Raw genomic sequence first — 24,957 nt, 5'->3', positions numbered from 1 at the left:
CTTGGTATGTCATGTGAGAGTTGACAGCCTAAAATTCAAACTAATTTTTGATATGAAAGGGGTATTTTTATCACAATCTGTACAGATATTATACAATATACCTTCTTGGCGGTGTGCAAAACCATTTGTACTTTAACAACCATGATTTCTTAACCTATGCATCAAATCTTTTGGGGGTTAAATGATGGTGGTTTATCTAATCCAGCATCTGACATCATTTTAGAATGATATTTCTCCATTTGGTGAGAAACCCCATTTCATCCTACACTTTCTTCATTCTGCCGTTCACTTTATGCTAGCACTAAATTGAAGTAGAAAGGTCATTTCAGCAGAGCCATCTTTGTCTGCAATATCAACTTTCATAAATTAGCAGGATTTCCAAGCATACTTTTGAATTAACCTACATCTGCATTAAATGAATAAAAGTGCTTCAATCGGATAATTATCTTTACCTGTATTTTTCTAGATTATTATGCAGAGTGCATTTTTATATGTGTGACTAACTTATTTGCAACACTGCTTTCCAAGTAAGCAAATTCATAAAATGTTTGTATGATATGCATTTATGTGTGCCGTGGCAGCAGTTCTTTGTATGGGTCAGAATGGGGACTTACAGGACTGATAAAACTACTTAAAATCTGCTCTATTTCATCCAGATTGCGTGTTAACGACCTTAAAGACAAAGCTTCATGTATGATATGTAACATCTGCGATTCCAACAAAACGTGCAGAATCGCTTGCTGTTGCTTCTACTGCATCAGAAATGATCGTCATTCCTGATGCAGTTATGGGAATTTTTGCCACTTGCCCATAATGCCCTACATTGATTCCAATTGGAATGAATAATCAGAACATTGTGTTCAAATAATCTGGAACATGCCATTCAACTATCTTTTTTAGGACATTAAACAACTTACCTCTAACCAAAACATATGCTTACTGCATGGGTGTGATAATGGACACGTAGTACATAGAAGGCATGTCTCATTATCTCTTGCTACTTTGAAGACATGCATTTCTGACAGAGAATGAAACAAGTGGATGCAACAAATATACAATATATTCAATTGGGTGAACTTGCATTACCGAGGCAACATATCCATGAAATCCATAAAAACCCAAAGCTTATCAGCACAAATTCAAATCTGAAATGGTGAAAAGATATGGAGGGTCTTACCAATCTATATCACATGGACTATAATTAATGGCAAAAAAAAATATGAATAAACTGACCGAAAAAGAATTAGTGCAATTGCAGAGAACACTTACAAGATGTCTAAAAAATATGAAAATTACACTGGATTATGGAAGTACTACAAAGAGTCTTGAATGAAAGCTTAAATGGTAAACATTTGATCTATGGATGGCCACCTAGCGGGGAGAGGGAAGTTAGTCTGCAAGGGTTACTTTGCTTCATGTATATAATAAATAGATGGAAAGAGGTTTTTCATCTTTCATTGAGGACTGGATTTCGAGGTAGAGGTTATTTTCTAATGCTGAGAAAATTCATACTGTGTCATTCCAGTTAAGAAGAACATATGAATACAAAAGCCATACTAAGTACAATGGACATCAATGGATAAAATAACAACCCATTTCTTAAGAGACACGCATCAATATAAAGAGAACCAATGATTTCCAAAAATGGAAGACACCGGAATATTTTGGATGAAAGTAGGAAACAGTATTAGAGTCCGTGTGATTGACAGAATATTAGCCAGCTATATAGGTCACTATTATGTTGGCTAGATTTATACTCCCATCTCTTTATGCAGGTGCATTGCCTCAAGACATTTAAAGTAATTAAATGGAATAGGTAAGATGAAATAAAATGAACTGTTCTTTCCTTTCTGATGACGCAAATGTTGCCATTGCTCCCTCTTCATTAAGTGTTCCTCACCACAAATGCTGCAGTCATAGCGTCTGAAATCTATTAAATGAAAAGAATAGTTTAGAATACTGTGCCAGAACACAGCTAATGAAAGTTTATAACAATACAATATAATATGTAACTAATGAAACCTGTTGTTAATATCTTCCTTAACTGGATATTTATTGGCATTGAAGAATCAAAATACATTTCTTTATTTGTTGAAGCAGGTCAGATACAATATTCTTTAACAATGAACAAACAACAGTAATTTAATGATTTAGATAGTGTGCCAAAGACATTTCTTTAAACACATGGGCAAGAAACTATATTCTGCTGGTTGACTCACTTAATCTTTATGTCTCAGATGGGACAAAGTGGACTAATGAACTCACTCACTTCATCAAATCAAGCCTATGGTCAGTTTGCCTATAACAGTGTGACCACTTGTTTTTGTTTAGTTTCATATAAACATAGTGCAGAATTTATGCTTTGGGTAAACTGCAAATGATATAATTAACCAAACTTGAATCATTATACTTCCCTTCTGAAAACTTGCATGGTAGAAAGAGATGCAGAACAGTCGATTTTGAAACCTATTTATTCAAACTGTCAATTAAAGTTAAATGGCATTCAGTAGGTCCTCTTGTGGATAACAAAAGAACACTTTAATGGATGGTAAAACGTAATGCTAATTAATTTATCAAAGCGATCACAAAAGTTATATTTATTCTTGAATGAAGTGGCAGCATTGCTTATGTCACACTTTTTAATCATATAGGACGTTTGAAATATATCATAGAGACACATACTGGATTTATATTACATGGTGCTTTTATGTTCACACTGTAAGTTTTGCTTGTTTAAACCTGGATTCTAAAACATGCTTGCAAACAAATTTGTCTCAGTTTTCAAGGATTAAAAATTGTGTTATAAATATCATACAAGTTTCAAAAGATTTTAAACAGTAGTTATTTTAAATGTGGATGATTCATGTTGCTAAATAAACAAATGCTAAGTAAGCATCCTTCAAAGGAATCCTAATATCTGTATAACTAATCAGAATTTTTTTATCAATTGTAATGTGTTTGAGGAATTTACTTTCACATGTATTTTACATTTCCTTATATCAAACAATGTCCTAAAAGCATTTAGCTTCTGAAATTTTAAAACTTTAAAGGTAATTTCCCTTGAGGCCATTTATTTATATTTATAGTTTACATACATTATTCCTTTGGCATGAAGAGGAGATGGAATTGCTGCTAATGTGGTATATATTTGGCAAGAAAATGCTCTCTTGTAGAACAAATTCAGTGCTGCTGTTATCAAAATAACAGCAGATTTCACATACGGCAAGCATTTTCTTTTTTATTCATTACTTTTCTTTCCCCACAAAAGTGAATTGGCATCATTTTTTGTATTATAGACAGTTTTCTGGTATGAATTGACTTTAAGTGTGTCAGTCGGTCAGCTCAGGCATTGGTTGCATGGACAGCCTGATTGTTGGCTGAACAGATGGCTCTGCTACTGGCAAGATGAGAAGCCCAGTTGTCTATGAAAGACTGACATGATAACCACCTGATTCGTACCTGCAACAAAATGGACAGATCAGCTAACCAGATCCTGATACAACTCTACATACCATGGTGTGGCCAGCTGGTATAAAGAATGTCTCACCAAAGTGACAGGTTCCTGGTCACTGATGATTATCACCAGCAAACTGGCTGGTAAGCAGCAGGGATGATGTTATACAGTCTCATACATATGGCAGTACCAGGATTTCAAGATAATAGATTTACAGATTTTGATCAGTGTACTGACTTCTAAATCAGTAGATTTTTTATTGGCATACATTTTTCATGTTTTAAGGGGATTGAAAACAAATTAAGTGCATTTACTGTCATATGCATTCCTTTCATACTACAATGAAACAGCAAAGTTTTAACACAGCCCCATTATCTTTCAATAATAATAATAATAATAATTAATTATTAAGAGTTGAATAAGGCAGATTTTTTTTCTCTTATACATCACTGCAAATATATTTTTTTTAAAAATACAATCCAACAGCATTTTTAGCTTCCTTCACTTTCTAATGACCACTGATGATGGTCAGTGGTCATTATTAATCTGGCTGTCAATACTGCTCTGGTCCAGGTTTCCCCTTGAATCACTTTGTATCTTGCGAAGAATGGACAATGTCAGTGTCAGCATTAGAATGTTGCAATGATGAGACAATCATGTTCAGCTGGTACAGAAATTATAATTGCTTTTATGAATTATTTATCCAACTTTAAAATTAATCATCTTGCAATATATTGTTAAACTTGAGTATTTTATCTAGAGCTTGAACCTTATTTGTGTTCATTAAAGCTTCAAATAATTTATGAAATGCAAAGATGCATGCAGTCTTTGATAATAACTGGCCAAACTTTGTCAGAGGGAAGATGAAATAGAGAGACCAACAATAAAAATAATGATTCTGATATTTTGACTTTTTGTCTTGTGTTCAAGGTGTTCAAAGAGGAACATCTAAAGATTGTTTTGCTCTGATCGTGGCAAAATGCCAATATGTGTGCCTTTTCCCATTGTTCAGAAACCACCAGCTACAAAATACTACAAAGAGTTTAACAATGCTTGGAAATCAGATTTTAAGAGGGTGTAGACAAGTAGTACAGGTCATGAGTTAGCACTGTGTACTTCATGCACAGTAGATTTTAACACAGTATTTGGAGAAGAAATGATAACACCAGCGATATGCAGACACCATCACATATGGGCAAGGATTCTTCTGTAACAAACACACTAACTGTAAAGAACTTATTTGACATTTAAAGGACTTTAAAGAACTTATTTTACATTTAAAGGAATTTAAAGGACCTGTTTGAGTAGAAATATTAAGTCTTAGATAAAATATATCAGTTAAAAATATCTTGCAAGATAATTACTTTTACATTTGGGACAAGTTATTCATAAAACATAATTACATCACATATCTTTGCATTGTTCATTTCATGTCAAAATCAATCTTTACAATTTTGTCTGGGGCCCCGAGTGGCCGAGTGGTCTAAAGCGCTCTTCGTTACGGATCACTGCCATCTCACCTCTGTCTGCGGCGGTTCGAGTCTAAGATTCAGCCAATGTGGGCATGTGAGAAAGCTTGCCAGTAGCTTCTCGTGGGTCGGTGGTTCTTTCCGGGGTTTTCCGGGTTCTTCCTCCACCATTAATACTGGCCGCCATGTATAGCCTATCGTGCTGAAAAATGGCGTTAAACCCCACAACAACAACAACAACAACAACAATTTTGTCTTATTTTCAGTGGTGATAACCAGCTAACAGATATTTGGATCTGAGCAATGAAGAGAATGAAGCCCTTGAGGATGAGGGTCAGGAATACATTAATAAGTCTGTCACAGAATTGTATCAATCCTTTTATTTATTAAACACATGTACTCAGGTTTCCTTTTCCCCGAAGGTGATTTATGAATATTGTACAATATTTTGAAACAGTGAGTCCGGTTCATCCTATGCCGCACACGCGAAGTGCTTTCGATGGGAAGAACCGAATACTTCCAATGCAAAGACAATGTATGGCGACACTGTCTGTGTATAAATGCCTCACCGTAAGACTAAATCTACACATTATGGAATGTCTTGTCAGTGAAAGGTCTACTTTAAGGACCTGCACATCTTCAGCTGTAGAGGTATGTGAGTTATCTATTAATTTCTTGTGTATAAGTTATAACTATTGGACTACCACATATATTTTTGTATATTTTCTAAGCAGCTTCAGTTTACATAGTATAATGCAAATATTTTCTATTCTTGTTTGTGACTTAGCATGAAATTTATATCAACAATATAAAGTTGCATTTTTAAGAAACGTTTAGTACCGTAGGATTCTTATCGGGCATGGGTAGGTTTACTTCTGAACCTGTGTATTGTTTTGTAATTATTGTGCCAATAATGTAATCTGTATAACTTACCATATAAAACGCCATTACATTTTATTATACATGCCCATGTCATGCATAGTACAAGGTGTTAGATGTATTTTTAGCTGACTGGAGTCGCAGCAGTAGAGCTGATCAGAGTCACAGCTGTAGAGCTGATCGGAGTCGATGTGGTACCAGCTGTAGAGCTAACCACAGAAGCTGACCATAGCGGCTGTAAAACTGAACCATAGCAACCATAGAGCTGATTTAACAGTGTTGCTGGTCAAGTAGCAGGTGATTGGGCATTGCTGACCAATTGGTGGGTGCCGATTGCTTGAATGACCAAGGAATTGAATGGTGGTTGATGACTACCTGGAATGCCGACTGCTTGATTGACCAGTGTGACTGGTAGCCAAGTGTGCTGTTGACAGAGTGTGTAACTCCATACATGTAATCTTTTATCCATGGGCTAATTTGTGGGTGGGTTGTTATACCAAATGTTTTAGGATTGTACAGATATTTGGAATATCTGTCCATTTGTTTTCATCATTTTACTATATGAGTAAAATATCTCTTCTTTTTTTCACTATTTGAGTGAATACATTTTACTATATGAGCAAAGTACCACATTTTTTGCTATTTGAGTAAAACAAATCATTCTTTTCATCATGTGAAATCACTTTATTTGTATTTTCATTCATGCGGATTATGTTTATTTGTCCAATATTTGGATCTTATACACGCACGTATTAATCATAATTCTTTTCCCATTCAAGTCATTCATCATTAAACACTGTATTTGTATCACCATTAAAAGTGTTCTGTTGTAAATCTGAAATCCAACACGGTTATCTTGTTACAAAGTCCAAGTCGGGAACATCCTCCTTGTGGTGAACTTACATTGGACATGTGTTTGAAAGCAGTCAGCAACCTTACAAACCCAATAACAAGAAAACTGAAGTTAGAACTTTTTTCCAGGCCAAGCATGATTGTCCTATCACTGCCACAACCTAATGCTGATACAGAGAGGGCATTCTCCTTTCTTAGCAAAATCCAAAGTGATTCAAGAGGAAATATGGACCAGAGAACTAATGAGAGCTTGTTAAGTGTGAAGTTTATTAATAACAATGTCATCAGTGGTCACCAGACAGTGATCTTGTGAAGAAAAGAAAAAATGCTTACAGATTTTATGCAAACAACTCTTTACACACATCTATTGATAATATTTGAATATTAACACTGAATGTCTTTCTAAAATGTGTTTTGTACCATAATCATAATTTTGTTAATAAAAAAAACTATTTAAAGTTAAATGTGTTTTCTGGTATTTTTTTCAAAAATGAGCAATATTTAGCGAGAAAGATGCATTAAAAATTTTGCGAACAAACTTCCCTATTTTAGGTCTCAATCTCCCTATTTTTTAATTCAATATCCATACTTGGCTTTTAAAAGTTGACAGGTATGATACGGGATAAGACACACATTATATCCAGCAAAAGCTGATATTAAGTAAACAACTGTAAACAACTGTAGCCACATGGAAGTGGTAAGGGAAGGTAATGGGGGGTTGGGAAGTTGTTGTGGGTACAGCATCATTTCTCAACACATGATAGGCCATACATAGCAGCCAATATAACTGGTGGAGGAAGAACCTAGGAAAACACCAGTAAAAACTAGTCACCCATGGAAAGCTACTGGCAAGCTTTCACATATACCCACATTGGCCAAGTCCGAAACTTGAATGCACACAGACACAGGTGAGATGGCAGTGACCAGTAAATGTGAGCATTTAGACCACTTGGCTACATGGGGCCCCTGGGTATTTAGGAAGAGTTTCCTGCCTCGGTTGATATATTATATAGACTGGAAAGACGAACATTTTTTATTTATTTTCTCCAATTGCTGAATGCAAGAGGCAGTGGAGCTTCTTTCCTAATGTTGATGTTATCTGGTGATGAACTCAATGCAAAACACATTTACTGTATACAGTGGATAAAGCAATGACTCTTGTCTTTAGACTCATGCATTCCTATAAAGAAAATTAATGACTTCCAAAATGGGAGATACCAGAGTATTAAGGGAAGTGTGAAACAGTACACCTGAATTACTAACACAATGCACTTAAGTGAATTTGCAGAATATTAGTATTCTAGGTCATTGTTATGTTGGTTAGATTAGTAGTCCCAATTTTCCATGTGCCTGCATTATAAAACATCCTGACAATAAAATAAAAGACATCAAGTAATCAAACAAACTAAGATGAGGATATAAAAGGAATTGTTCTTTCCTTTATGGTGCCACAGCTTTGTCTTTTCTGAGTCATCCTTTTTATGAACTGAGCACACATAGTGTTGGTAATCTGTCAAATGAAGAAAAAAAGAGATTTTACAGTGTTAATTGTCCCAGAACATAATTTCTTTACATTTCTAACTTTATAATACAGTGTGTAAGTAATGAAGAATGATAATACATGGACACTGCTATAACACACTTCATTACAATACAATGTGTAAGTAATGAAGAATGATAATACATGGACACTGCTATAACACACTTCATTACAATACAATGTGTAAGTAATGAAGAATGATAATACATGGACACTGCTATAACACACTTCATTATAATACAATGTGTAAGTAATGAAGAATGATAATACATGGACACTGCTATAACACACTTCATTACAATACAATGTGTAAGTAATGAAGAATGATAATACATGGACACTGCTATAACACACTTCATTACAATACAATGTGTAAGTAATGAAGAATGATAATACATGGACACTGCTATAACACACTTCATTACAATACAATGTGTAAGTAATGAAGAATGATAATACATGGACACTGCTATAACACACTTCATTATAATACAATGTGTAAGTAATGAAGAATGATAATACATGGACACTGCTATAATACACTTCATTACAATACAATGTGTAAGTAATGAAGAATGATAATACATGAACACTGCTATAACACACTTCATTACAATACAATGTGTAAGTAATGAAGAATGATAATACATGGACACTGCTATAACACACTTCATTACAATACAAATTACAATACACCATTATTGTGACATGGCTGATGAAATTTTACGTTAACTTGGCAAGATGTGTTGTATTCTTGAAGAAAAAAAATGTCTTAACACTGCTTTCTGTATTACAGGAATAAAGAATTTCAAATTTTCAATTTGTGAATGTTGATTTCAGTTGTCTCAATAGATAATCACTGCATGTGATCTTAGCTTAGTTTTGAAAGACAAAAGATGACAATTTTAAACCTAATTAGTACTGAACTATCAACAATAACATCATTCAGTCTTCCCTGTGTTTGTCTTCAGCAATGCATCCTGTGTATAGTCATTGCTTAAAAAAATAGCCAACACATATTTGATCTGTCATCTGGTATACATAACTATGTACCAAACAGTGAAAAGGTTGGAAAATGTTTCTCAGTGAAATTTATGTATCCATTAATTTACCAACCTAATTAAGAGAAAATGAAATTTTGTTTGTAAATTACTTTATGTTATATTTACACAATCACATTATTTAATGGGGAAACTACCATATGCTACAATCGAGTCCACCCCTCCCTGAAAAACAAAATAATGTCTTTCCATCTATATATTACACAGAAAGGGAAGCAATTCTTCACAAACTTACTCCTTATGTTCACACTAAGTGGCCACCCATATCACAGATCTTGCTAGTTTAAGCTTGAGTGAAAACTATAACTTCAGGCACACATTTATGGCAGGTGGAAGGCACTGAAAGTAGCTAAGTATTTTTGGAGAAAACAATTAACTGAAACAAAGTTTATATCTCAGTTAAATACATTACCTGATTACTTTGACATTAGCAGAAAAGGTGGATAAGTTTGAACAGCCAAACTCTATCCATACCATCATTTATGAATGCAATTACTGCAATACTGAGAAGATGAACTTCCAAATAAAGTTAGGACAACCACAGACTACGCATTTATACAAATGTGAGGGCTAATCTTGAGAGATCTCACACTTGCCTACTGTATTACATTCAATAGTTTCCCAGGCAAATCCAGTGAAGGATGCAACATCATGCCCTGGGGTGAAATTGTGCTGTCATGAATGAGGCATGGTAACCGTCTGGGCAGCTAACAATGACTCGATTCAGCTCATTCACACAAATTAAAGCAGAAGATTTAGTGTTCCAGTCAAATGACTAAACAATGTCTCGACATTATGTTTGAAGGCCAGTATTGGGGAAATGCCCTTGTATTTCATGAACCAAAATTTTTATGAGTCACACCAGATTGTGTAAGAGTTCAGATTAGGCCAATCTAATACCCCCCCCCCCTTAGCCAAGCGGCCAGCCATTTATATCTTGCTTTCTTGTCTTAGCCAGTAGGAAGAACCTGATGGCCACCATGGACATTCTCTATGCGCCTCATGTAGCATATGAGGGTACGTAAAAGGTCATAAGCCTTGACTCTCTCAACAGATCAATCAGGAGAACAAGTCAATAGTTATTTGTTTGGCTGCCTACTGATGGTAACCTGCTTTTAGAAGAGTCAAAACCAGATTGTACCATTAGTATGATTGATCCATAAGACTGGATTGTTTATAGTTCAAATCCACTAATAATGCATGCAGCTAACTCACCCTGCAAGCTAATAATAGTTGTATCAGTAAACAAGTCTTGCATGATAATTCTTTCAGTGAGGTGGAAATTTAGACAAGGGCTCAAACGTCTATGACTTTATACATGATATTGTCTGCCAGCAGAGAAGACAATCCAATGGAAGCAAAATTCTGTACATCTCTTCACTGCAGCCTTAAAACTAAATTCTGTCCTTTTCATGGTTAAATCAGAATGTTCAGGAAAATCTGTGTGGCTCCCCTCGTCAACTTGGTAATGTCCCACTACCGTACTTTCTGCATCCAGGGTTATAGCATTCTGTTCAGCACTGATTATGCTAAAATGTTTTACATCTGATAACCTAATCTAATAAGACAATGACAGTAATGTCTAGCCAGATGGTTTCAAATATGTTATTGGTTTGCCATCTGCTGGTATCATGGATATGGTAGGTCAAACTGGTTGGCCAGCTGGTTAGTCAGGGTGGTCTGCTGGGCATAAGATGCCATTGCTTCAACAACTGTTAATCAACATCCTTTTTCCTTGTCTTAGATGACAGAGTGATCAATGCCCAAACTGTACCTCTGGACAGCTGAACCAGTTGGTTGGGAGCAGAGATGGCATAATGGCAAATGATATATAACTTGTTGACCAGTCTGGCCAGCAAAGTCAGATGGTGATCCCACACACCCGGCTGCCATATCAAATTACAAATGGTTCTAATTTTGTCCAATCCGCTTGTCAACATTCTAGATGACAGAGCTCACTGTAGTATATATTTCGTACTGGATAGCTTCAGCGGAATTGCTTGGTTTGCCTTCAACTAGATCTGAAGAGATCATTGCTGCACAAGCTGTTTTAGGTATCAGTATGTTCGAGGAGGGTAGGGGTGGCATCTTGATGGGACACGAAAAAACTAGATAAAACTTCCAAATTTGAATGAGTGTTCAATACATCATGCTCGTACATTTAGAGTGTGTCCTTTGCTCACTGCCAACATATTACCTTTTCAAGATGTTAAACTAAATGTCTTCTGCCCATATTCCACACATGCTAGGTTGGTGGGGGTAGTAGGATAAGACATAACATTATGTGCAAGCCAGGCATGTCTTATTTTTGTCCTCATGGCCTTTTAAGTGCGTGTGCTTAATAAACCAAACTTTAACAGTGCAATGTTATAACACCCAGGGAAAAATGTAAAAATATAAATAAATTCACCAGAGAAATACAAATGCTGCATACACGAACTATATCTACATCTTGACCTAAGATATATAGCAGAAAAGATGTTTTTTTATCTTTTAAACAGGACTGAATTGGGCTGTAACAAATAGTCACTTCCTACTGCTCACTTGACCTGGTAATGCATTTGAAATGCCTGCTCATTCAACTGTTATAATATAATCTCATGCATCAAACAATGCTACTGACAGTGCTCCAATGGCCTAAGTGGTGAGAGCATTGGCCTCAGATGCAGGAGGTCAAGGGTTCAAAGTCTGTCCAAGTCATATAAAAGACTTATCAGAATGGTTCTAGCAACTGCCTCACTAGGTGCTCAGCATTAAGAGGTTAGGACTGGATAGGCTGGTGTCAGGATAATGTGACTGGGTGAGCATGTCTGCAGCATGATGCCATAGTGCTAGACATCAGTATAAACTGCCACAATGCAGACATCGTGGTAATATGACTGAATGTTTTTTAAAGCTATGTTAAAAATCCAAGTCATACACACAACAATGCTAGTGTTGAAATAAATATATAACCAGTAATATATAACCAGTATTGTCAAGAGCAGTTTTAGTAACACCATAAGTATATCATTATAATGCCATATTGTGTCTTTCTTGTAGATCTGTATGTCTCTACATTCATATGCTTAAAATCTGACCTAATCCTTTTTTATTTACTTAAAGTACTCAGAAATGCTTCTATCAGCTTCGAATCACTAAGACACATGCAACTTGTCATTGCAATGTAAATGTTACATCTACTACAGTAAAACAATAACTGGAACATTTAAGTTATGATGGTGGAGGAATCTGAATAATCTAAAACGCTACTCTCTGTTTTTGCTCTGCAGTAAATGCAAAGTCAAAATTATCATCAACTGTTTCAATCAATATAGGATTTTTGGGGTATTTTTTATTATTTCTTCTGTCTTATTAAGACCGACTCAACTATTTTCTTGGGAGACTGCTAAATTTACCCATGAAATAGAATGGATCACTCCCATTTATGAATTTCATTTACAAGTATTTTTCATACCTAAGTTTGAGTTTCTTATTAGAGTCTCTCAGTGTCATATTCAGACATTTTATTGTTGGTCATTTTATCCATGTCCAGGATATATGAATATTTCCAAGAAGAGACTTTCAAAGTTAGTGTGAGTGTATCAGAAGGAAATTAGGTATTTAGATTCAATTATAGTTCTTTTATAGTTCATTGTGCACATTTTTCCTGGAATTACTATCATGAGATTGGTTGGTCATGTACTCAAACTGTTTCCACTATTTCCTAATCATGTACAGTGTGACCCCACTATAACACAGTACAGTGTAGTTTGGAGCCATAGAACCTGACTGTGTTATAGATCAAACCATGTTATAAGCAACCAGGTCAGTTAGCTGAGGAAAATGAAGCATGTACCCCCAAAACATCTGTGGGGAGGGTAGATAATAAATGCGGGTGTAAAATACATGATTCATTGGCACAGTTACCATCTTAAATTGATGCATATTAAATGAGAAATACACATGTAGTAAAAACAGAGAAGGCATATGTAATATTTTACTTTATTTAGAGAACCACAAATTGGTACATATACATGTAAACTGTTTATATATACAGGTCTAATGTATAGCATGAACAGAGTATATACACCGTGTACTCACCTGTCAATCTCATCACATACACTGAATCCACAATACAAGTGATTCCGTATAAAATATACAAAAATATGCACACACACAGATTAAAAATATTCAGTAATTTTGTCATAGGTCATATAGGTCTGAATTCAGTGGAAAAATAGCACAATCATGTAATGAGTGATGAAGCACATTTACTTTTCAGTACATCCCATGTTGGTAACAGTTAAGTTTGCATTTTAAGCCAATGTTGGTAGCGTTCATAAGCATAAACTTTTTCCCTGCAAAAAGTAAACTTCCACAGCAGAGTTAACATGTTCCAGTCACGTTGGAAAATACAAAAAACCGTCCAATTCCATTGCTTTTATTTAAGTTTGGTACTGACTTCCTTTGAATAAAGGTTCTTTGTTTTTATTGAAGGTTTTAGTCAGATTTCTTTGAAGAAGGGTGCATGCACTACTGAAGTCACTGCTAAAGGACAGCTTTGGAGAACCAAACAAATGCCCATTTCTTATTGTGGGGGCAACATCAAATAATTTTATTTCATGATTTGGACTGATTTTTTTTTCTTCCATTTGCTGAGTACGTTTTCATAACAATCAGTGCTTCAAAGGTCATCTGTTTCCTTTGAAATTTCAGCAAACTATTTTATCTGGGTACATTTTAAAAAGGACATGGCCATCGTGTGGTCTATTCTAGTTACTGTTCCTCCCTGCCTATTGAACAGACCAACAAGTAAGTTGGGTTTTTTATTTGTTTTTTCTTTTACATCTGTGGTAGTGGAGTGATGCTGCCTTCCACACATGCGTCAGAAATTTAACAAAGGGTTAACAGATAATAGAGAAGCAGGTATTCTGGTCTGATGACAGGGATTAGTACAGATAATGTGAGTGTTCTGAAGGATTTAATTCCAAGTGAAAAGAAATGTAATTTTACTTACCATCCACAAATAAATTCAATCTGTGTAAATATATTAATTATTAGCAATCGGCCAAAAATCCAACAAAAGATAAATTACAAGATAATGCCTTGTCCATTGATCTTTGTTACCAGAAATGTCAACAAGTTTAAACAGCCAACAATGTCGCCAATAATAAAAAAAATCGCCAGATGGTATATTTGCCACCAATAAGGGACAAAAATCAAGTTTGTGACATTGGTAGAGCCCTACACGATCCCAGAATAAAATTTTTACTTGTTATTTTTTCATACATTTAAGAAGAAAAAAAATCTATTTTTTCATGTATGAGACAAATACATATAAAATTTCAGGAGCCATGCCACGATCGTCTTGTATTATTCATATGCGAACTCTTCCCCAAAATGATAATAAACTTGTTATGGGGTTTTTTTTGTACTTTAAAGAAAGATTTTTTTTCATGTACAAGAAAAATACATGTATATGAAATTTTGGGAGCCACACCATGAACGTGTTTTATCTGAATTCAAGTTATAACAGAGCTTGCTATAGCAGGGTCACACTGTATATATACCAATGCATGATTCTCTACCAAAAACTATAATATCACTGTTTTATGTATTTCTTGTCTAACATGCATCGTTCATAATGGCATCAATGAATAGTGTTGCTTAGTAAAAAAAACGTTTCCTTAAAATGGAATCGCAACAACTGCAAAAAACTGAAATTTTTAATCAAACCTATTGTGCGCGAGAAATTACATTTACATGTATTTTGTATTTTCATCTTTTAATTGGAGATATCGAATATCCTCCTACACAACCACCATAATTAAATGTTGCACGTGGTAAACTAGCATATTAGTTATTAAGTTAGAATTGGTCACAAAATGAACGTGTTATAATATCCAATGTGATGCAAACTTTTATTGTTTTCATACTTCAACAAAGTTCTTTATATGTAGATTCCAGATAAAACCACACCTTCATACTGCGCCAATATGTAAATATAGCCACAAACCATTTGTCAAGATTCACATATTAATATAAAGTATAGTAAGGATATTGAGAATAGGAAATACCAGATGAATGCGGAAAGCGGATCAAGTATAATACCTGAAAATATTGACAACGTGTGTTGAAATAAGCAGAACATTATTGCTTTCTTGGTCACTGTTATATTGGAAAGATACGGAGGTTGTAACTTTGATGATTATATTTTCTTGCTGTTTAAATATCACTTATAAGGCATTCACGGATATATCAAGCCAGGACATACAATGTGAAAATTGCCTGATTTCAAAGGAGACGTTTAAAGCAATGAAATGAACTATGTATGTTAAGGATGGAAAATAAGTAACTCTTCTGTTGCCTCAGCTTCCTCTTTGTAGATAATCTCTTCCCGCAAACACTGTTGTTGTTGTTGTTGTAGGGTTTAACGCCACTTTTCAGCACACGATAGGCTATACATGGTGGCCAGTATTAATGGTGGAGGAAGAACCCGGGAAAAGCCCGGAAAGAACCACCGACCCACGAGAAGCTACTGGCATGCTTTCTCACATACCCACATTGGCCGAATCTGAGACTCAAACCCACGCAGACAGAGGTGAGATGGCAGTGATCCATAACGAAGAGTGCTTTAGACCACTCGGCCACTCCGGGCCTCCCCGCAAACATTGCATTTATGGTCCATGAATCTGTTAATTGAAACAACGATCATACAATGCACTCTAGTAGCACTGATCTCTTGTAATAAAACCCTTAATATTTCATACAATGCAATATGCTGTGGAAGTAATGATGCAAAATAACAAAATTTTGTTCCATTTGAATTTGATTTTAATAGATCTATAAGCTAAGAATAAATGTTAGTGGTATAAACAATATAGAATGTATACATTGTGCTACAGTTAACAACAGGGTAAAAAGATCAGTCTGTTTCATCAGATTAAGTCTCTGAGTAGATAACCTGCCACAATGCCACCCTTTACTTATAATGCTATGCACACGGGTTTGGTTTTTATGATTTTCATAAAGATTTGAACAATGAACCTTAACCAAAAAGGAAAAACTGTCTCTCCTATTTTTCTGAGAAACCACACAGTAGGGTGATATACAGAACAGTGGATTTTTAGACATACTTATTCCTTCTGCGAACGAAGATGGTGAATTAAAGTTGAACAGATTCAGACAGAGCCTCTTGTTGATGACAAAGAAAACCCTGAAATCACATAAATCCATCTTACTCTTGAATAAATAAAATACCTGCATCACTCAATATCATGGAGCCAGGAATATGACAGTTACACAGAATAGATGATCACCGAGTCCATCCCACATGAGGATACCACATATGAAAAAGAATTTCATCCTTTCCGTGAAGTGGCTGCATTGCTATAAACAATTCGCAAGCATATAAGTAGTCAGCAATGAATAATAGTGAGCATTACATGCCACTTTTACACCCACATGAACTACGTTCAATATATATTCTTACTATGAACAGTTCATTTTCTTACATCACTACCTATCTTACATCTCTATACGTATATTCTGGGCAGGCAGGATAATTACCTTTTGTTCTCAGTAAACTAGCATGTGTTCAGAAGCAACGAGTTATACACATGAGGTATGAGGAAAAAAATTATGGCATTTTGTTTCATCAACTCATCACTTTTAAAGGATGTTCTCATATAGTTAAAAAATGTCCTGTACAAAAGGATACATGCTCCATTCCTTTGATACAGGTATAACCTGTTACACCGCTCCCTCGATAACTCGCGCCCGGATAACTCGCGATCCCGCTTATAACGCGGTGTCCGTCTTGGCTCCCGATTTTTTCCAGACAAAATGTATTTAAAATATCTTTAAAATATGCTGAACATGAAAAAACATCACGATAAGAATTGATAAATTACACCTTGATACATTGCTCGTTTTATCATCGAAAATGGTGATTAATGCCCGTAAAAATATAATCCATATTTTGCAATTTGCAAGCTCTAGAGAAGAATTAATTTCAGAGATCTCGAAAACGCTTAATTACGCGTATTTGGACGCCAATTTTTGATCTGGGACGCTGAAAATCACTGAGGCTGGAGTCCTCCGTACGCATGTAATAGGTGCGCGGGAAAATTCAAAGATTTGCCGGTCCTGTTTCAGCCACCTGCTTTGTGGGAAAATGTGTTGATCAGTTTACTGTGCTGATATTTACAATGACAGAATTCAGTGACTGAAAGACTCTTTGATGTACTGTTGCTATTTCATAAGAGTACATTAAAAAAAAAAGAACATGATGCAACAGCTAGGCGGCTAGTTCAAAGGCTTTGACTTGGCGGCCGAGTGAGAAAATATACTGATATTTAGTGATTGAATTCAGAGGCAGAAAGACCCAGTTTTAAAATCCTAGTGAGACCTCTGTTTAAAGATATCATATATTATGTAAGTTTTTAGGATAAATAGTTGTCATTATACTGTAAATAAACAGTCTGGTGAAATAGCGATCAATGAAAACTTCTGGTGAATGTTAACAGGTGGCAACAGAGAATGAAATAAACACCAATTAAACGACTTCCTGTGTGAAAGTCACGTTCTAATCCTTTAATTCCGTTTCAGTGTAAACATTATAATCACAACATAGTCTGTTCATTGAAAACATGAAAAGAGTCAATCGACCGTCACATCGAAACCCGTGAGTACTTCTGTGAGAACCTAATTACATGTACATGCCGGCTTTGTTTTGATCAACAACTTGGGGAAGTGTTTGTTGCATTAAAAAAAAAATCGATTACAAGAGACCTCGGGTGCTGAATTAAGGGTCTTGGAGCTGCCTTTGACGTAAAGCAAAACAGTAACAGAGACAACGACGACGATAGTGACTTCGAATGTTTCAGTGAAACTGATGTCATTAATGCCGAGGCTGTTTGGGAGAAATTAGTAAAGACTCATGGTCCTGAGATGGGCGTTTCTCTTGATGGAGGAGTGGATTTGTGCTGACAATGATTGCCCTACAGCCGAATACATGTCAGATGAAACTATAATTATTTCTATAGCGAACAAATTTGCAGCAGAAGACGATTCTAACTGGAGTAATACAAGTGTTGAAAGTGATGCAGACACAGATGTTGCACCCCCACCCCTCTGCACAGGAAGCAAATATTTTGATATTGCCATAAGGTGGCTGGAGACCCAAAATGTTGACTACGTAAAGCTCATGCAGTTGAGAAATCTGAGGGATTTTGCTCGGCGGCAGAGAAACCAAGGAGTTTCACACACAAAAAAAATTAACTGATTTTTTCAAAAAGTGAATTGATATTTGTCAAGCGTGGCACAAACGGCAAGTATTAACTTGTTCTAATTTACGTTGTTTTAAATTTGTAGACCAATTAAATATGTCAGTACTGATTAACTCTTGTTTTTTTTTTTTTTTTTTCCATTTTACTTCTATCGCATTCAAATCTATCTATCTATCTATCGTTCGATCGACACTGTTTCTCGAAAAGAGTCGATCTTTTGTGTATAAAAAACTTCTAATTTGGCTCAAACAATAAAACTAGAATGTATACAATTCAACATAAAACTTAGTGACGTAGTACACAATGTGTGAAGTGGTACACATGTTCAGCGAACGGAAACCACGTGGAATAATGTTTTCGATGATCGCCTCAATATACTGTAATTGATCCTGAAATTTTTAATGTTGTCCTATGAGAAAATAATAAAGTACACCGTTATGAAGAGATATTTACTAACAGTTAATCTCAGAACGATTATAAAGTGAGTATTCAACAGTATAATCTGCCTACCCCCCCCCCCCATTTTTCCGTTATGTCGTCAATCACTTTATTGGTTTTGGGCTTATTTTATAGGTCCCTCGATAACTCGCCCCTCGCTTATAGTGCGGTCGATGTTTCTGGACCCCGATGTGCGCGAGTTATCGAGGGAGTGGTGTATAATGCAATTTGTTATAATGCAATTCTGCTCATAATGCGATGGCAGCATGGCTCCCAGATTTTAATTTATGGTGACTTCTCTCTTAAACATCCTAAATACATGCTCTCTGAAAAGCCAATTATTTGTATCCCAAGCCAATTTTAAATCCCCACACTGCGTTTAATGTTGCCTTAACTTGACATGCACCAGTTCCGCCATATTGGCATGTATACAATTCAAAACTGAAGTATATTTGATGTCAGATGAAACCTGGTGAACAAAATATATGATGCAACTTTTCATGGGCAAAGTGTTTCAAAAATGTTTTTCAGGCGATCCTGCTAATATCGTAATGTTATTTTTTTAACCCTGAGCATCACAATGTAACAGGTTTTACCTGTACATTTTGGAAGGGAAATGCTATTGAACAGTGTTATAATCATATTGAACAGTGTTATAATCATATTGAACAGTGTTATTGAACAGTGTTATAATCATATTGAACAGTGTTATAATCATATTGAACAGTGTTATAATCAGGAAAGATAATATATACATGACATACAATACTGTTTTCCTGCAGAACTAATTAATACTCCAATATCACTGATATGGTAATACAGTACTAACACATTTCCAGATATAACTAACATTCATTCTTAAGTTAAATACATTTCTTTCCACTCCAAACTGAATTCATATCATTTCCAATGTTATTGATTCTTATGTAAATAATCAGTTTTGTTTTCCAAGTCAATACAACTCACATTGTGTTGATTAAAGAAAAGAAAATAACACATTTACACTAAGAATTTTTTTGTTAGCCATGGTGGATACATGATGCATCTGCAGAAAAAGTCATGATCCTTCTGTCAGGTCTTGGAAATTGTAATAGAGAAATGTATAGAGTAAATGAAACAATGTGGAAAACAGTTTCCCTAAAATTACTGTCAATCTCTATTGAAATTAACAGGATGAATAAAAGCTTTTCCCTGTCACTGTTAGTTGAATTAGATTTTGAATCCCCCCCCCCCCCCCGTACAAAAATTTTTCTGACATGGATTCAGTATGGAATAATTCAGGAATCCGTATGGAAGAGATATGGTCTAAAAATCTTATGGAATCAGACAATTTATTCCATATAAATTCCTTAAGTACTTCACAGCAAGTGAAAATTCCATATGGAATAAAGTTGCAACTTTAATCCATAAGCACTTTTTTCCATATGGAAAGCAGGCTCATATATTATAGCATCATGGAAAATACTCTCTGAAGAATTAATAAATTAGACTATCTGATTCAAATAGAAATATTGGTGGGAGTTAAGAGTACATGTATATGTCAGTGTAGCTGATATGGAAGGATGAATATATACACATATAAATTTGAAGAAACACATGCATGTCAGTTTTTAATTTATTTCCACAGATGTTTAAAAACAGACAAAGACATGACCAAAAAAGTTGAGAAAATGTAAACATGATCAGAAAATTAATATCTGGTAGTACAAGCATAGATGAATCTTTGGACTTGAAAATTTGGTGCAAGGTGGATGTTGGGCTTGATCTGATGTTTACTCTGAAAAGTAACTGTGTTGGCTTCCTTTTAAAATATGCTCTACAAAAATCATACACTAATAAAATGTGACTGAAATTTCAGCAAAATCACTGAACATTTTTTGACATTCACTCAAATGTCCTTTTTCACTAAAATTATGGTATTTTAGGAGATTTTACCAATATTTCTGAAAATATCAGTGGGAATTTTGTGATTGAAATTTCACTGAGAGTTTGTCCAAAAGAATCTGAAAATATAGTGATATTTTGTGATTGTAATATCACTGACATTTCAGTAAATCAAAATATCAATAAGATATAATAAAATGTATTTTTTGTTTCTTGTACAATTTGAATGATTTTCAGCAGCATTTATATTTCCTGTTTCTGATAGCTGTAATTGTATTGTTTATTTTGGGAACATTAACTTCTTTCCACATCTTTCCTTGTTATATTTCTTTATCAAATTTTGTTGTTGTTGTATTTTTGTTAAACTTAAACTGGATTTAACTACCCTCAAACAAGTTTTCTTGTTTTCTGTTTTAAATCAGAATTTTGCTTTTCTCCTGGCCTGAATCTGATTTTCCTCGATATAGACCCTTTTTTTAATATCGTCTCTGAAACTTTTTTTTTTAAATAATGCTCTATCTGGTCCCATTCCACAACATGCTTTCTAATAAGTATTTGTTCCGTTTTTATTTAAAGGATGATTGCTGTAAAGAACTTTCTGATTGGTCAAAATTTTGTACTTAACCAATGAATCACTGCATAATGGAAACTGATGGGAATGCTAAACATGGCAATTCGAATTTTCAAGTGGGATACAAGTTTGAATAACCATTTGAAAAATGTGCGGCAATGAGAATTGCTTGAATGCAAAGTCGATGGGAATGTAGTTGGTCAGTCTGTATGAAAACTGAACGCAAGGACTAGCATTTTGCTTTTTATGCCATAAAGAGCTTCACAGTAGCGGCTAACATGCTAAATATGACAAGGAATTGAACCAGGATGATTTCGAAGTTTCATAACTCAAAACTGATTAACTTCCAGAATGAATTTAAGGACAACATACAGATCACTGGTGGGAATTGTTGCCAGATACCCATGTCTATCAAATATCGTCATATCTTTGCAGAATTTTCTTGGCCCACACGTAGAATCATCTTTCAATATCATGAGGCATTATTGTGTATGTTATCAAAATATTCTAGGTGTGTTGGAATTCAGTGTATAATAAGAGTAATTATATCATGATAAACGTTTGTCACGGCTGCTAATGGAACAAGGACTAATTCAAGAGACCACAAAGCATCACACTTTGTACATTAATCAAAAGTCGAGTCTGGCAGGCTCATAGCATTTCTTTTGGTGTCTCAAATAAATGCTTTTCTGTAATTTTGCATTATTTTCACAGTTGAATTTTTCAATGCAGATTAATATTTTATATTTTATATACATTTATGTGTTCACGGATGTCTGTGCATATATTCCAGGTTTGATACTTTGATTTTTAAAATCAATTATTTAGTGTCTAGCCAGATTCTTCAAATCATGTTGTACAATGCTGTCAGGCATTTCTGCACACCTAAGATTTTCATTTTTAATACTGAAGCAAAATGCATACAGAATTTGAGTGATTGACAAAAAATAAAATACAGCAATGCTTACCATTTGAAAAGATGCAATAGTCACCAGAATATTCTGTTCAAAATAATATTAACTTTGGACACAGGGGATACCACCCCCGTTTTCCTGACTTGCGATATGTCAGCCTATTCTGCGCATAGCTTTTAAAAGAAGTAATGTTTATCCATCTTGCTATAGAAATGAAATATATTACAGTGGTTCCTTGACTTACGAGTGTCCCAACTAACGAGTTTTTTGAGATACAAGCTGTCTCTCAGCCGATATTTTGCTTTGAGTTGAGAGCTAAAAATCGGGTTACAAGCCATCTTCAGATACCCCATTGCTAGTTGGCGCAGCGAACGCTACAGTGACCGCCGCAACATCCGCCCATCATCCCGTGTCTCACCCATTTACTTTAAGCAGTTAGCTCGCAGTGGAAGCATCAGTGTTGTGCTCGCATTTGTGCTTGCAGTTGTTTTGCAAAACTTCGTTTTTCCAACCATGGATCCAAAGAAAGTGAGTGTGAAGGACAGTGCTGAGAAGAAGAAGGGGATGATGTGCATTGAATTAAAGAAAGAAATTATCGAAAAACATGACCAAGGTGTGCGTGTAGTCAATTTGGCGAAGCAGTACAAGCGTAGCACTTCTATGATCTGCACCCTACTGAAGGAAAAGGAGTCGATAAAGGCTATAACGCCAGACAAGGGCGTTAAAATAATTTCTAAACAGCGGACATCTATCCATGAAAATATGGAGAAGCTGCTGATGGTGTGGTTGACAGAGAAGCAGCTCGCAGGAGATACCGTGATGAAGGCAATAATCTGCGAGAAGGCATGAGCTATTTACGTTGATTTGCTGGAGCAGACCCCAGGCACTTCAACGGACGAGGCATCGGGTGAGCAGTTTAAAGCCAGTTGGGGCTGGTTCGAGAATTTTAAAAAGAGGACCAGTATTCTCTCTGCTGTCAGGTATGGTGAGGCATCGAGCACGGATATAAAGGCAGCTGAGGATTACCTCAAAACTTTTGCTGAAATTATAGCAGTAGAAGGATACATACCCCAGCAAGTCTTCAACTGTGACGAGACAGGACTCTTCTGGAAGAAGATGCCAAGGAGGACTTATATAACGGCAGAGGAGAAGAGGATGCCAGGCCACAAACCCATGAAGGATAGGCTAACCCTCGCACTGTGTGCCAATGCAAGCGGTGACTGCAAGATTAAGCCGCTACTCGTTTATCATTCGGAAAACCCCAGAGCCTTTAAGTCACATAAAATTCTGAAAGAAAAACTGCAGATTATGTGGAGGGCAAACCCGAGGGCATGGGTCACCAGGCAGTTCTTTGTGGTGTGGGTGAATTTGGTCTTCGGTCCTGACGTTAAGAAATATCTTTAGGAAAATAACCTACCCCTGCAAGCCCTTCTCATCCTGGACAATGCACCTGCTCACCCACCTAACCTCGAAGATGACATCCTCGAAGAGTTCAAGTTTATAAAGGTTCTTAACCTTCCACTCAACACCACCCCTATCCTGCAGCCCATGGACCAGCAGGTGATTTCTAATTTCAAGAAGCTCTTCACCAAGAACATGTTCCGCCGCTGCTTTGAGGTGACGGAGAGCATAAACCTCACCCTTCGAGAATTTTGGAACGACCACTATAATATCGTGATATGCCTCAGAATTATCAATATGGTCTGGCAGGGTGTTACAAAGAGAACCTTGACCTCTGCGTGGAAGAAGCTGTGGCCTGAGGTTGTGTCTGAAACGGACTTTGAAAGACTCGAGCCTGAAGCGGCAGTGGTGGAGGAAATTGTATCCCTCGGCAAGTCCATGGGCCTGGACATGGATGAAGGTGACATCAACGAGCTCATCGTGGAGCACTCCGAGCAACTGACAACAGAGGAGCTAAAGGAGCTACAGATGCAGCAGCACACGGAGGTTTTGCAGGAAATAGGTGACGTGGAGGAGTTGGAGGGGGTTATCTCTACAAGTGAGATAAAGAAAATGTTGAGAATGTGGGAGAAACTTTCAGACTTTATTCAAAAGAAACACCCAGAAAAAGTTGCAAATGGGCATGTGACAGTGCTATTTAATGATACTTGCCTAACTCATTTCAGAAACATTCTGAAACAGAGGATGAAATAAACCTCATTGGACTGGTTTTTATCGAAAACCCCTACAGATGAAAGTGAGGAAAGAGTGGCGAAAAGGGCAAAAATCAGCGAATAAGATTCAGTTATTCACTTCAGCCTTTTTCCTCCACCTCCATCAGCATCTTCAAGTCATCTGATCTCCAAGGTAAATGCTGTATATTATACTTAAAAAAACCAGTTTATTGCAGTACATTCTATTGCATTGTGTTTATACAATATTCGTTATTTATAAGTACATTTTTCTTATTTAAAAACATGTATCAAAAAAATTGCGGTGTTTTTGGGAATCCAGAATGGATTAATGGCATTTCAATTCATTTCAATGGGGAAAATTGATTTGACATACGAGTAATCTGAGTTACGAGCTCCGTCACGGAACGAATTAAACTCGTAAGTCAAGGAACCACTGTACTTTGGACTGTTTCTGTCAGCAGTTCAGTCGAGTAATTAGGTCAGATTTA

General features: G+C 35.8%; 1 protein-coding gene across 5 annotated transcripts in view; it reads right to left on the bottom strand.

The window, feature by feature from the left end:
• Positions 1-1,237: 1,237 nt before the first annotated feature.
• The window catches only part of LOC149776048 (vigilin-like), a 120,911-nt gene continuing 97,191 nt past the window's right edge, over positions 1,238-24,957 (bottom strand). Inside the window, exons 15-16 of one of the 5 annotated variants that reach the window (XM_089942293.1) lie at positions 8,095-8,164; positions 1,238-1,932 (exon numbers count right to left, since the gene is read on the bottom strand). In XM_089942293.1, coding sequence (XP_089798419.1) covers positions 1,752-1,932; positions 8,095-8,164 — 251 coding nt within the window. In that variant the 3' untranslated portion in view covers positions 1,238-1,751. The remainder of the gene's footprint in view (positions 1,933-8,094; positions 8,165-24,957) is intronic. The other 4 variants (XM_089942292.1, XM_089942291.1, XM_089942290.1 and 1 more) reach the window with 4 other exon arrangements.

Source organism: Sinohyriopsis cumingii, chromosome 18, assembly GCF_028554795.1.
Source record: "Sinohyriopsis cumingii isolate HCF-2022 chromosome 18, ASM2855479v2, whole genome shotgun sequence".
Lineage (NCBI taxonomy): Eukaryota > Metazoa > Mollusca > Bivalvia > Unionida > Unionidae > Sinohyriopsis > Sinohyriopsis cumingii.
Note: the sequence above shows the minus strand (reverse complement) of the source record. Positions and strands in the feature narration are given on the sequence as shown.